This window comes from Vulpes vulpes, chromosome 1 (assembly GCF_048418805.1).
Source record: "Vulpes vulpes isolate BD-2025 chromosome 1, VulVul3, whole genome shotgun sequence".
NCBI lineage: Eukaryota > Metazoa > Chordata > Mammalia > Carnivora > Canidae > Vulpes > Vulpes vulpes.
Genome location: NC_132780.1, coordinates 33,533,182 through 33,545,973, shown reverse-complemented (window position 1 = coordinate 33,545,973; position 12,792 = coordinate 33,533,182). Strand labels below are relative to the sequence as shown.

Genomic DNA, 12,792 nt, shown 5'->3' with positions numbered 1-12,792 from the left:
TGTGTATTGTGAACACTACCCTCCCTCCTGGCTGTGCCTTTCCTATTCTGGTATTCTTCTTCCTTCTTTCCTTATTTGCCTAGCGCCCCCCCCCCCCTTTTTTTTTCTTAATTATAACCCACATATGTTGCAGATGGCCGTAAATCCTTCCCAGAACAAAGACTATTAATGAAAAATGAGTGGGACAGGCACTAGTGGTCCATCGGGCATACTGGAGGAATGCACAGAGGGGAACAGAGGTCCTGCTGGGCTGCACCACTTAATGTACCCACAAAAAAAGGGCAGAGCGCCATGACAGCCCAGATCCTGATGCAAAGCCTCCTTTCTCCTCCTTAGCTTTGCAGAAAGGCTAATTCAGATAGCTAAGGGACACAAGCAAACTAAATCATCATATACAACCAGGGTATCTTTCTCCATCCAACAAAGGTGACTTTTATTTACCAAACACACAGATTTGAGTCCATGTCTTCACAACCGGTCAGAAATTCATGTCACTGCTCTAAGTGGCTTATGAATTCCAGCACCCAGGTTGATAGACACACAATCAAGGATATATTTCTAATACAACTCTGTTTTGAGTAAGCTGATTTCTAACTCAGCTTAAAGCTAAACACCTTTGTGGCAATTCAGATTATAAAAGACTCTTACAGGAACCAAGACTCTTCTCCTTTCCTAAATTCAGTCTATTTTTGATTCATACAAGCCTAAATTTCTAGGCTGTCTTGTTTAACTTCTAAACATATTTCAGCCTTTAAAGAGTGAATGAGGGAGTATAAATTGATGTAACTTTTCTAGGAAGCAATTTGGCAGTAAACATTAAGAGCCTTACGTTCCTTTATGGTTTTGCTCAGTAATTCCACTTCTGAGAAACAACCTGCAGATAAGGATTAAAATGTTGATCTTTGATGTACGGAAATGGATTATATGTGAAGGTGCATTTCATGTAAAAGAGGTAAAAAACTGGAAACAATCCAAATGACCTGAGATAGCAGAATTGTCTAGTTATGAAGTCATAGAATATACTATTCTGCAGTTCCTAGCAATGATGCATACTTGAGTTTTACTCCCTGTGGGAAATGTTCATAATAGAAAAAGTAGTGGTACCTGGGTACCTCGGTTGGTTGGGCGTCTGCCTTTGGCTCAGGTCATGATATCAGGGTCCTGGGATTGAGCCCTACAGCATGCCCTCTGCTCAGCAGGGAGTCTGCTTCTCCCTTTCCCTCTGCCCCTCCCCCTGTTCTCCCTCTCTTTTTCAAATGAATAAATAAAAAACATATTTTTTTTTTTAAGTAAAAAATGGGCACCTTGGTGACTCGGTTGAGCACCTGTCTATGGATTCTGGCTCAGGTTGTTATCTCAGGGTGTGGGATCAGCCCACGTGGGGCTCTGTGCTCAGCTAGAAGTCTGCTTGTCCCACTCCCCACCTCCCAGCCATGCTTGCCCTCTCTCTAATGAATAAAATCCTTAAAAAAAAAAAAAAAATAGAAAACAGAACTGCAAATACAGTACACCCCTAATTATAACACACACAGACATCCACAAATATGTATTCCAAGGAAATGCATTAAAAGTATCTGAAAGATGAGATGATTGGTAAGTTTCATTTTCTTTTCCACATGGGTCTCCCATTTTCATGTTCAGCAAGGAGTATGTTTCTCCAAGGAGTATGATCATTTCATGATCACTAATTGAAATAAAAGTTGCATTTAGGAATAGGAATTAGTGTAGAAATCTACCAGAAAGCAAATTATTGATTTCAATATCCTTTTTATTAAATTATAAAACTGTTGTCAATACACACACTTTTGGAAATACAGCTTTTCCAAGTATCTGCTTTTCTGGAGCACATGGTTTAAACAAAAATTTCTATACCAATTTCTTGGTCATCAAGCTATTTAGCACTGGTAGCTGAACTACCACATGTAGCTACTATATATACAGAGTTTATGGAAAATATTACAAAGACAAATGCCTTGAAAAGATGACACAGTGCAGAGAAAACCATAGTTATTAAGCTGGTATAAAACTTTAGTCAAAATAGTCTTAGTCCATTATGGCTTTGCATAAAGCTTCAAAGGAAGAATATTTAAGACACTTCTCATCAAAGGCACTTAGAGTTGTAATAAAATATTTCTTTGAATTTAGTTGGAGTCCAACAGCATTTTAATTCCTTTTTCACATTCCATCTCTCATTGAAACAGTCCTCAAAGGTAGATATTAATGAGGGAAAATAGTTATCACTTCTTAATATACATGTTAAAAATACGCAAACAGAATTAATACAAATTTTGGTCCACTGAAGCAGGTAACAGTATCAGACTGTAGTGTTTCTCTTAATTCTGAGCAAAAAGCCATCAACTCTCAAGACCCAGTTCCACAAACAGAGCCCTCAGTTTTTATTTGCATTGGCTGCCCCCGGGGCTCCCCTTGAGGAAATGGGAGTTCAGGTCCCACATCTCCGCAGTGCACTTTCCCTAGAAAGAACCATCGCATGCTCAGTGGGAGCGCTGCTCCGAGGTGGTGGCAGTGGGGAGACGGGACGCGCCGACTCACAGGCATCTATAATTCCGTGTCCCGGTACCGGGAAGGCTGGCTGTAATAGCCACGCTTCGAGTGTTCGGACAGCTGCTGGCGGTATTCTTCCTCTTCAGCATCACTGCCATAACTTCCTCTGGGATCCTGGTAGAGCCTGGAAGGGCCTTTCTGGGGCTCGGGTGGCCTGGAACTAATTAAGTCAGAGTGTTAAATGCCTCCCAAAGCTCATCCAGGGCTTCTGACTGCCCGCGGAAGGGCGGCCACATGCCCCAGACAAATCGCAGACCTCGGAGACACACGCCACACTCTGCTGGCAGGGCAGGGCTACCTTGGGCCCCGCTCCAGTTTCACTGTGGGGATTAACAGGTTAAGGCCATTGTCATGTGGGCAGTGAGTGAGGAAGTCAGCCCTGTGTTCCCTGACCTAAGAATTCCCCTGCTGGACTGAAGGTGCCTTCCCCATCCCTGAGTCTTTGGCTATAAGCTCACCCAGCAGAGTGACTTCTAGTTTCAGTCAACTAGGGACTACCTGGTTGGCTGTACCACTGCTCAATTGTTAAAGAAGAAATTTGCCTTTCGTGTTCTATTGCTGTAAAACTAGACTCTAGCTTCCAGTCAGCACAGCCAAAAGAAACTGTGACTTTTTCTGTTCTCGGAAGCAGGAAACAATCCAGTATAAAAACCTCAACAGGAAGACACTGCCATAATTCCTAATGCTTATATGGCATTTTAAATATGAAGCATCTTACCAACACTGGCCCATTGATCGTCACCTTCCCTTCAGACCACAGTTCAGCACAAGTGGCCTGACTTTGCTATGTGATGCAAAGGAATTAAGGAGCTTGGCTAAGAGCCAGAATATATTAGTGACAAAACAGTTAATGTCTAAGCCCCCAGGAATTCTGCTCATGTGCTCTCCCAATACAGTTTAATGTATCTGTGCTTCAGTGTGTTAAAAGGGTCTAATTTGAAATGTCAGTGATTAAGCTCTTGGTTTTAGCACACAAGCAAAATTACTATGAAATTTTGACTCTATAATCTTTACGATTAAATTTGAATAAGGGGGTAATTAGGTGGTGCAGCTGGTTAAGCATCCAACTCTTGGTTTCAGCTTAGGTCGTGATTTCAGGGTCATGGGATTGAGCCCTGTGCTGGGTACAGCACTCAGTGTGGAGTCTGCCTGAGATTCTCTCTGCCCCTCCTGCTTTTATTCTCTCTCTAAAATTAAAAAAAAAAAAAAAAACTAAAAGAAAAAAAATTTTTTTTGACTGGATAAGGTAAATGATTGGCCGGGGGGGCGGGGGGGGGGGGCGTGCGGGGTCTTCTTGTTACATTGATATGTAGGTGAAGAAATTTTTTTCTTAGGAGTCCTAGACAAGCCCTCTTTTTAGACCTAATACTGCTGAGCAGCCCTTACCTTATGTGCTGGGACAGGCCAGGGTCTGGCTTGTGTGTTTTGATTGGAACTGCATAGATGTCAGGATGCTTCTGAGCAATTTCAATCTGTGGTAATTAAGGGAAACAAAGAGGAACAAAAGGGAAAGAATGAATGATTGCTGTGTGGCTTGCTGGTTTCTTGCTGGTCCCATTTTCCAATCCAAACTATTTTAAGTAGAGGAGGAAAAATAGAAACAACTCTCTAGTTTTCATGGTTGTGTATGATTACCTAGTATTTCATGTCAAAATAGGTAAAATGTTTAAAAGCAATGAAAATCTGCCATATGCTATAGTAAGGACAAATACTATATGATTCCATTTAAATGGGGTTCCTAAGTAATCCAGTTCACAGAGACAGAAAGTAGTACGGTGATTACCAGGGCTTCAGTGAGGAGATATGACAAAGTCTCAGGATGGATGGTAGTGATGACTGCAGAACCCTGTGAATGTACTTAATGCCACTAACCACTTAAGAAATAGTTAAAATGGGGTGCTCGCTTCGGCAGCACATATACTAAAATTGGAACGATACAGAGAAGATTAGCATGGCCCCTGCGCAAGGATGACACGCAAATTCGTGAAGCGTTCCATATTTTTTAAAAAAAAGAAATAGTTAAAATGGGGAAAATTTGTTAAAATGGTAAATGTATATTTTACTGCCAAAACAAAACCGAAAAAGAAAAATGCTCAGAAGCACTGCTGCTGTTGTGACAGACTTAAATGAGGAAAACTCCCATATTCACTGGACAGGATATGATCAATGAGCCTTCATTTAAATTCTTGACTGTTAAAAGGTTAGATGTGCATATGGCACAAAAATTCAAACTGTATCGAAAACTACAATCTATGGGCCTTTCATTTTAGCACACAAGGTTTGCTTGTTTTCTTTTTTTTTTTCTTTTTTCTTTTTATTTTGCTTGTTTTCTATGGCAAATCTGGGAGCAAATTTAAATTCAGTTACCAAACGAATACAAAGGATGTTTTAATGAAAAATAACTTCTGAGAGGCACTGATTCTCTTGTCATACTTCCCCATTCCAGAACCTGATATAAAGTTCTAAGTATGAAAAGCAGAATCTTATTCACCTATATTTGTCAGACTTTCTTGATTATAAGAAAAAGGGACACAGTGATAGCTGATAATCTGGAAATGACATACACATAGCATGTGCCTGTGGTATCATTGCATGTGAACATCCTTTTCAGGTCTGTATGAAAAAAAGACTGCAAATCATTATATTAAATGAAACTTAACATTTTTACTGTTGACATGCTAAGGTAATCTAGTGGTTTAAAAATAATTACCCTTGCATTCTGTGCTTCTTGAAGCTCCTGCATTCTCTGTAATCTTGCCTTGTGATCCATCTTCTCAAATATTTTAACTTTGCCCAGGACAGACTTGGGAGCGCCTTCTTGCTCTTCACTGCCCTCTCCCACCTCCTCACTCTCTGGGGAAGGGACAGGAGTGGAGGGCTTCAGTATAGACCTTCCAAAGGAAGGTTTTGCTGCAACAGGAGGAGGACAGCCTCTGGTAGATGCCCCAGAAACTTCATTACCAGCAACGGCTGAGGGGTTTGACTTATAGTCATGGGATCTGGAGATGTCAAAGGATTCTTCTCTGTTCTGAGTTTTGGCCTGCAGAGAACAATGAACATATATTTACCTTGGGCTTTCGGTTTATTTTCAAATCTGTATTAGTGATTTAATACACTCCCATTTCCTGATCAGTTTCCAGAAGTGGTCAACAAATACCATTCTGACAAGGAATCAAATACTACAGGACAAACAGCCACTGGTTGGGCATCCTGAGCCCTACCCTGCTTCCTACAAAAAAGTACTAAGAACTCTAGGGAACCAAGAGGGTGTTGGGGAAGTGTTGGGGGCCTACAAGTTCAGAGGTAGTTCAGACCTACTTTTGTACTAGAGGATATTAAGATTAATACCTTGGAAAAAGACCTCAGAACAAGTCGGGGGTGTTCAAGATCAAAGAGTGGGATCCTGAGTTCACATACCAAGGGTGCATGCCCTAGCTCAGAGGGAAGGCCTCTGTCCAGCCATGAATGAGACTAGAGCAGGAAGGGCAGCATATAATGCCAATGGCCACTTTTCCTTCATACTTTGATCCTAGGTCTGGTTGTATATTTTCAGTGATATATTTTATGAGGTCCCTATTTCTGACAGTTCATACAACCAGTGATTGCTTTCTTCCTATCTAAGGTATTGAGCTAAATGGAGAAATCTTACTAGGTTATAAGGAAAAGCCTATACTTACAGATTTGGTTCATATGACATATACCATGTGTTCTTATATTGATTCTGTTCTGAGTAATGATTTAATTTAAAAATAAATTAAGCTGTCCTCATAATGAGAGGGATCATAAACAGTGGTGGTCATTGTTTTCTTTAGTCAATCATCAGTAGGGATTTTCTGGTATATCTAAATCAGATTGTGGGCAGAAAACTCTAACTGAAAAAGAAAAACAGATTCTGAGATCAATGTTTCTGGGCATTTAGTATTTGTCAAACTTTTATTCTTGCTACAAAAAAATTTTAATGAAAAATAAAATAATAAGTGAATGAATAAGTGAATAAATAAATACCAACAGTTCTAAACCTGTATGCTCTTCCTAAAACTGCCTTTCCTTCTTTTCACTCTTCCCTAATTTTAGGGTTCACCCAACAAACCAAAAGATGCGTTTTAATAACAAAGAAGTGAGCCAAAAACATAAATTCAACACCATTCATTGTGTGTGCTCTTCCTGGCTATGCAGGAAACTGGGTGTCTGCTTCCTCTTCCTCCCCATCATGGGCTTCCCAGCCACGTACCTTGGGCGGCTCTGGCTTGAATGCGGGGGGTGGACTACTGTCCCTAAGTTGATCTCTGCTAGCAGCCCTCCTCATCTGAGCTCGTGGCTCTGGGCTGGGCTTCCTTATGCTCTACAAAACATAAAGGTTCATTCACAAGAAGATCCCAGCAAAGAGAAGAGAACACTCATCTGCTTTGCTGGAGTTCTGCCAAGTTGCAAAAAGTTCAGAAGTTGAGGTTCATAACTTGTATAAATGGAGATACCCCAGTGCTTCTTTACTAAAAAGGCAGGTATGAGCAAATACCCATTGGCTAATGCTTTATACTTTTTTTAATTAGCTGCAGTCCATATTAATTAATAGTCTCTTCCTTTAAAATAATTCCTCCCCACACACAAAATCCTCCCAAAGTCTAAAATCTCTTTTGTTACTTACAGCTATTAATATTTTTAAGCATTAGCTCATCTACACCTGTAGACATGAGGGAGTTAATTTATTCTTTATAACTTGTCCACTAGTATATACTAATTTTTTGGCCTTGGTGGGTTTTATCTTCCCTTCACCTTATTTTTTTGGGGGGGTACTTTTATTTCATAAAGAATAAAATCATTCACCAAAATGAGCTGACTTGCTAAAGAGAAGTCCACAAGAATAACAACTATTCAAATATACGGATAACCTCATTTACACTGTTCCAGTGTTCTCTGAGGTACAACTAATAATTGGTCCTAACTTAGTGCCTGTTGACACAATCTCTAGGATCACAGAAGCTATTCACCAATGGATGCATAGTAATGACCAGATGTATATCTGATCATAAACTCAATTAAAAAATTGAAGTACAAGAGAGAAGGAAACTGATGGGGAAACACTCAGGAGTTCCAGCAAGATTAGAAAGGTTAAAGGGAGGATGGATAAGAAAAAGCAAGGATACCTAAAAGTACAGAGAGACCTAATCAAAGGTTACAAGTAAATACAACAAAATTGTATTTAAAAATAATGTTCCACTTGTAATTTGGACAGCTGGCACATAAAGCTGTTCAGTGTATCCATCATGCTCTAGATCATCAGTGTGATGAGTGCTGATCACTCAATCTCTCCCAGCACTTAGTTCCTGTCTGGCTTTCCCATGGACCACAAATGCTATCATATAGGCATTGACTTGGGATCATAAGCCCCCTAGAAGTCATCTGTTCCAACTCAGGAATACCTTCCAAAGCACCCTGAATAAACAGTTGTCCAGAAGAATTCAAGTGAAACACCAGAACGTCCTTTTCCTGCTCATGGCCTCACAGCCTGTGGTCTGCCTCGCCTCACCTCCTCATGCTGCACCGGCTCCGAGGAGCGGGTGATGGAAGACACCAGTGGCTCCTCAGCTGGCTCATCCAGCTCATTGTCAGTGTAGGCACCTCCTTCACCGTCGGTGTCTTCAAAGTCACTGATGAGGCGGCTGTCGCAACTCAGATAGTCTGCGCCCATGGCAGTTAAGTAGGACATGCGGTCTTCAGGGTCATCATCCATCCCTTCCATCTAGAGGAATTTGTTTCGGAGGGTCAGTGGGGTCGACTTGGCTCCTGGGAGTGGGGACTCAAGAAAATTCCCAAGGGCACAGCCAAGTGACTGAAACTTTGACATGCCCTAGAAAGGGAAGTCATCTTTATTTTCCTGAAATCACTTGGCTTGAGACGACTATTCATTTTTTGTGCAGGGATTCAAATTCGGAACCCTCCACCCTATCCTTACTACCATCCTGTATCCCACTACTGAGCCATGCTTCCTCAGATTATTGTGCTTCTCTTCCAGAATTTGGGCTCCTTTTCAGCTTTCTCTGCTAACACTTGTCCCCAGTAATAAATTCACGCTGCCTGGTGCCTGCACACCTCTCCACTCTTCCACAAAATTCTCAAATCCCCAAGGAAGGAAGCTATGTCCTGTTCAACCTATTCTCACAAAGGAGGCTATTACAGAACCTCAGCAGGCTGTAAGCACTTAGAAGATGCTAGACATCTTGACTACACATGCAGTTTCCAAAGGGCAAGACTAGGACTCAACAATCTAATTAGTAATTGAGTCACTTTCACAACAAAATCATCCTCTGACATCTCACAAACTAGTTCAGTTCAGATGGACTACAGAATACTAGCACCAAAGCCTCCTTAGAACCACAGGAACTTGTATGATCTCTTTGCTTCCTCCATTCAGTAGAACTGTGGGTAAACTACCTGCATGGATGAGAAGCTAGCCAATTTTAGAGGCCTACACAAGCTTCCAAGCACTCTCTTACCAACCTATTCAAATTCCTAGGACACATTTTCCTCCAATCTTCTAAACAAATGATTCCAACTCTGCTTGCTAGCTTTTCCTTTTTTAAAAAATTCATTTTTAATCATATTCTCCATGACTCTCATCCTCACCTCTCCCCTCCATGCTGACTTTCCTGTATCCTTAGTAAGCTGTGGAGCTCAGCACAAGATCTTGTAAGCTCTGATTAGTGTGCTTGGAATACAACACTAGTTACTACGTTAAAAGTAAAAGGGAAGTGAATGTAGGGTCACATACATCACATTCTACTTTTGTTTGAAAAGTCCCTTCATTTTATTTTTCAGAGAATTTATAAAATTTCCAACTTAATTAGCACATATGTTGAAATCACTTCAAATGGGCATAGTTTGACTACATTCACTACCCTCCTGAGAAAAGATTCAGAACACGGACTCTCACCTCATAGCAGAGTATCTATGCCACATACCTTTCCTTCAGAGACCCAAACTGCTTCTCCTTGCTGATGCTGAATTGTGTCCTTCAAGCTGCCAAACCAGCTATCATTGGCTGAATTTAGGTTGATAGTAGCTATAGAAATGTAAACAAAAGGTTTGCATCAATTTCCAGAGCAATGTTTATTAAAAATGCTACTTCAAATATAATTTTCCTCATTTCTGTCATATCTGAATTAATACTTTGGCAAATGCAAGAAAAAGTATGCACATATTTGAACAATAAATCCCTTTAGTTGCATGTAATTAAAACCCTTACCCATCTAGCAATTGGGAGTTTACATTACAGATGAATGTTATAAAGCTAAAAATGAATTACGTTCTTTTCAGAATGTCTACTTTTCAGAAAAGCTACCTTTAAAAAATATGTTTTTAACAACCATGTGTTTAGGAGCAAAGAAAACATATCTAAAACAAATATAAAAGTACTATATTTTAAAGATTGTTACATAGGCATGTATGTGAGAAATAAAAATATATACAAATTTACTGTTAGATATCTCAAAAAAATAGTAAAGGTAACATTTAAGTGTATATAACTTTGATGGACTTAAATATTTTAGAATATACATACAGATTAACCGATCTCTACAGATGTATATTCAAGGAATATAAATTTTCTATTCCAAACAAAATATACCTTAGATAGCAGTACTATGGATCGACCAAGCACTTTTCCGAATACCTTACACAGGTGAGCTCATTTCTTGTTTATTCAAACCTTTCATAGTAGGTATTGCCATTTTACAGAAGAGAAATTGAGAGACAGTAGTTAAGAGTAACTATCTGGTCTAAGATCTGACACGAAACAAGTGAAGAGTGAAGAAACCTAGATGCAAGCTCAGTTTGCTTTTAGAACCTATGGCCCTAGCCACCCACCGTACAACACAGTTCATCTAAAAATGAGTACAAAATAACCAAATAAAACATATGCAGTTGTCCTACAGCAGTATGTATTTATGGACCTAACAGAGATAAGCCGATCAAGCAAATTGCTCAGTTGGGCTTAAAATGATCAGACTGAAGGTAAATTAGGATTTTTTTTTTTAACTATGTCATAGCTTTTTATTTATTTATTTAAAAAATTTTTATTTATTCATGAGAGACACACACAGGCAGAGACACAGGCAGAGGGAGAAGCAGGCTCCTTGCAGGGAGCCCGATGTGGGACCCGATCCCAGGACTCTAGGATCACACCCTGAGCTGAAGGCAGGTGCCAAACTGCTGAGCCACCCAGGGATCCCCATGTCATAGCCTTTTATTAAAGGGTATGGCATTATGTGTAGCACCCAAAGGAAAACCAGGGCTTGTGGGTAAGAGTTGTTAGGCCCCCTGGTCTATCTGTCCTGAAGTCTGTGTAATTATGTAAGTGCGTGTGTATGTGTGGCCAAAAAAGAACCATTAAGCAATTTGTAAGCAACTGTGTTTCAAGTTTTCTTCCTAGTAATCTATGCCATTCTTCCATTTCATCTAACCTTGACCTTGGAAAATCCTGAATGAGCTTACAATTTCCTTCGTTATCAATTATTTATAGTATTAGAATAAACTGATACATTGAACAACTCAAGGAAAATTAACCTTGATTCCTTGGACTTTTGTATCTTTATCATGGTACTTTGCAAAGATTATTGTTCTCCTAGGTAAAATATGATGCCATGGTATTTAAATATGGAAATGAGATTGTATACCCTAGAAACAAAAAATAAATGGTTTGCAGGAAATGTATACTGTAAAGCTCTTTTTGAGCCTTATATTGGAGTTATTTGAGATGAATACAGTTTGTATCATGAGGAAGACCTAAAGTTAAAAGGGCCATTTATGAAATGGAGAGAATATGTTCGTTCATGCCTCCTGATAAAATGAAAAAGTCATAAGACCGATGATTAAATTTACATTGAATCAAGTATATTAAAAAAAAATCAGAGTAGTTCATTTCTTAAGCTTCCTATAAAGGTAACACAGACTAAGTTGCTCCATCCAACTCATGCCCTTGACCTCCTTTTAAGAAGTGGGTGGCACAACTGTGATATTGCCTTCCCTTGCAATCAAGTACCTTTGATTTACTGTTGGGTTTTGCTCATTAGGTTTTTACATATTCTTTGACTTTGAGCATTATTATACGCTATATATATCAGTTAATTCCTGTTGCTCCCAACCTCTGGACTAGGCCTATATCTCCTTGGACAGACTTAATGCATCTCTGAAACTCCAGACAATGAAATATATAAAGAATCTGCAGTTAACCTCTGTCTTAGCTGGAAATCCTGGAACTTTGAGGCCATCCATTCCCAGCCGTTGAACAAGTATGGTCATTACTCCCTCCCCAGCCAAGGAGGATGTTGGGAAGTGCCAAGTGCAACAGCAGATGGTGACATGTAAGGCTGGACAGGTGGGGAGAAACTGGAAATGACTGCTAAAAGATACTGGGTTTCTTTTTGGAATAATGAAAACATCCTAAAGTTGATTGTGGTGATGGCTGTACAGTTCTGAATATACTAAAACTCACTGAATTGTACACTTTAAATGGGTGAATTATAGGTTATGTAAATTAAATCTCAACCTATTCATGTGACAGGGACCCTCCTATAAATGAGCAACCATCAACCAAGGTATCTAACCAGAGACCTCCATCTTATTCCGCTGGTTACCAGTCTCTACATTCCCATGGGAAACCAAGAATTGGCTACTACAGTTTGGGTTCTTTCAGCTGGTACAAGTTTCACTTTTTCCCTCAAGCATTTTCAAAGACTGTATAATGACATGGAACTATTTTTTTTTTACATGTAATATTGAAAGGTAGTAAAATAGATATAAAGTAATATCACTAATAATAACAGTGGCCTTTGTTGAGTACTTGGAAAATTCTAGGACTGAACTGTAAAAATTTCACATTACTGAAACCTGGAGAAGCTAATAGAAGTGCTAGAATATCCTGTGGTACTTTAAAAATCCCACAATTTCACATTTATAAATGGTGGCCCTGCTGGGGTCTCTCAGTACAGTTCCATTTCATTGGTCTTCAAACCATGAAATGAGTGCTTCAGGAATTTCAAAAAAACATGTAATTCAAATATTGTTTGAAAAATAATTTTGTGACAAATACACATAAATGCATTCTATAATAAAATTTTTTAAACTGAGAAGGAAAGGTAGCTTAACATTTTAACTTACACTGAGAATTAACTTGCTTTGGGGCAGATCTCAGAATAAAGCTTCCCTTGTCATCTCCACTTAACTGAGGAG

The 12,792-nt window shown here is 39.5% G+C and overlaps 1 protein-coding gene and 1 non-coding gene across 26 annotated transcripts in view; one reads left to right on the top strand and one right to left on the bottom strand.

The window, feature by feature from the left end:
• Window positions 1-1,750: 1,750 nt before the first annotated feature.
• Window positions 1,751-12,792, bottom strand: part of TJP2 (tight junction protein 2) — a 123,997-nt gene continuing 112,955 nt past the window's right edge. For 6 of the 25 annotated variants that reach the window (XM_072762151.1, XM_026001569.2, XM_026001572.2 and 3 more), the window contains 6 exons: window positions 9,525-9,625; window positions 8,093-8,305; window positions 6,797-6,907; window positions 5,276-5,605; window positions 3,952-4,037; window positions 1,751-2,725 (listed from right to left, as the gene is read on the bottom strand). In XM_072762151.1, the coding sequence (XP_072618252.1) occupies window positions 2,560-2,725; window positions 3,952-4,037; window positions 5,276-5,605; window positions 6,797-6,907; window positions 8,093-8,305; window positions 9,525-9,625 (1,007 nt within the window). In that variant the 3' untranslated portion in view covers window positions 1,751-2,559. The remainder of the gene's footprint in view (window positions 2,726-3,951; window positions 4,038-5,275; window positions 5,606-6,796; window positions 6,908-8,092; window positions 8,306-9,524; window positions 9,626-12,792) is intronic. The other 19 variants (XM_072762202.1, XM_026001570.2, XM_072762183.1 and 16 more) reach the window with 5 other exon arrangements.
• On the top strand, window positions 4,462-4,568 carry LOC112922167 (U6 spliceosomal RNA). The gene has a single exon (XR_003235401.2). It is a non-coding gene; the product is annotated as a U6 spliceosomal RNA (small nuclear RNA).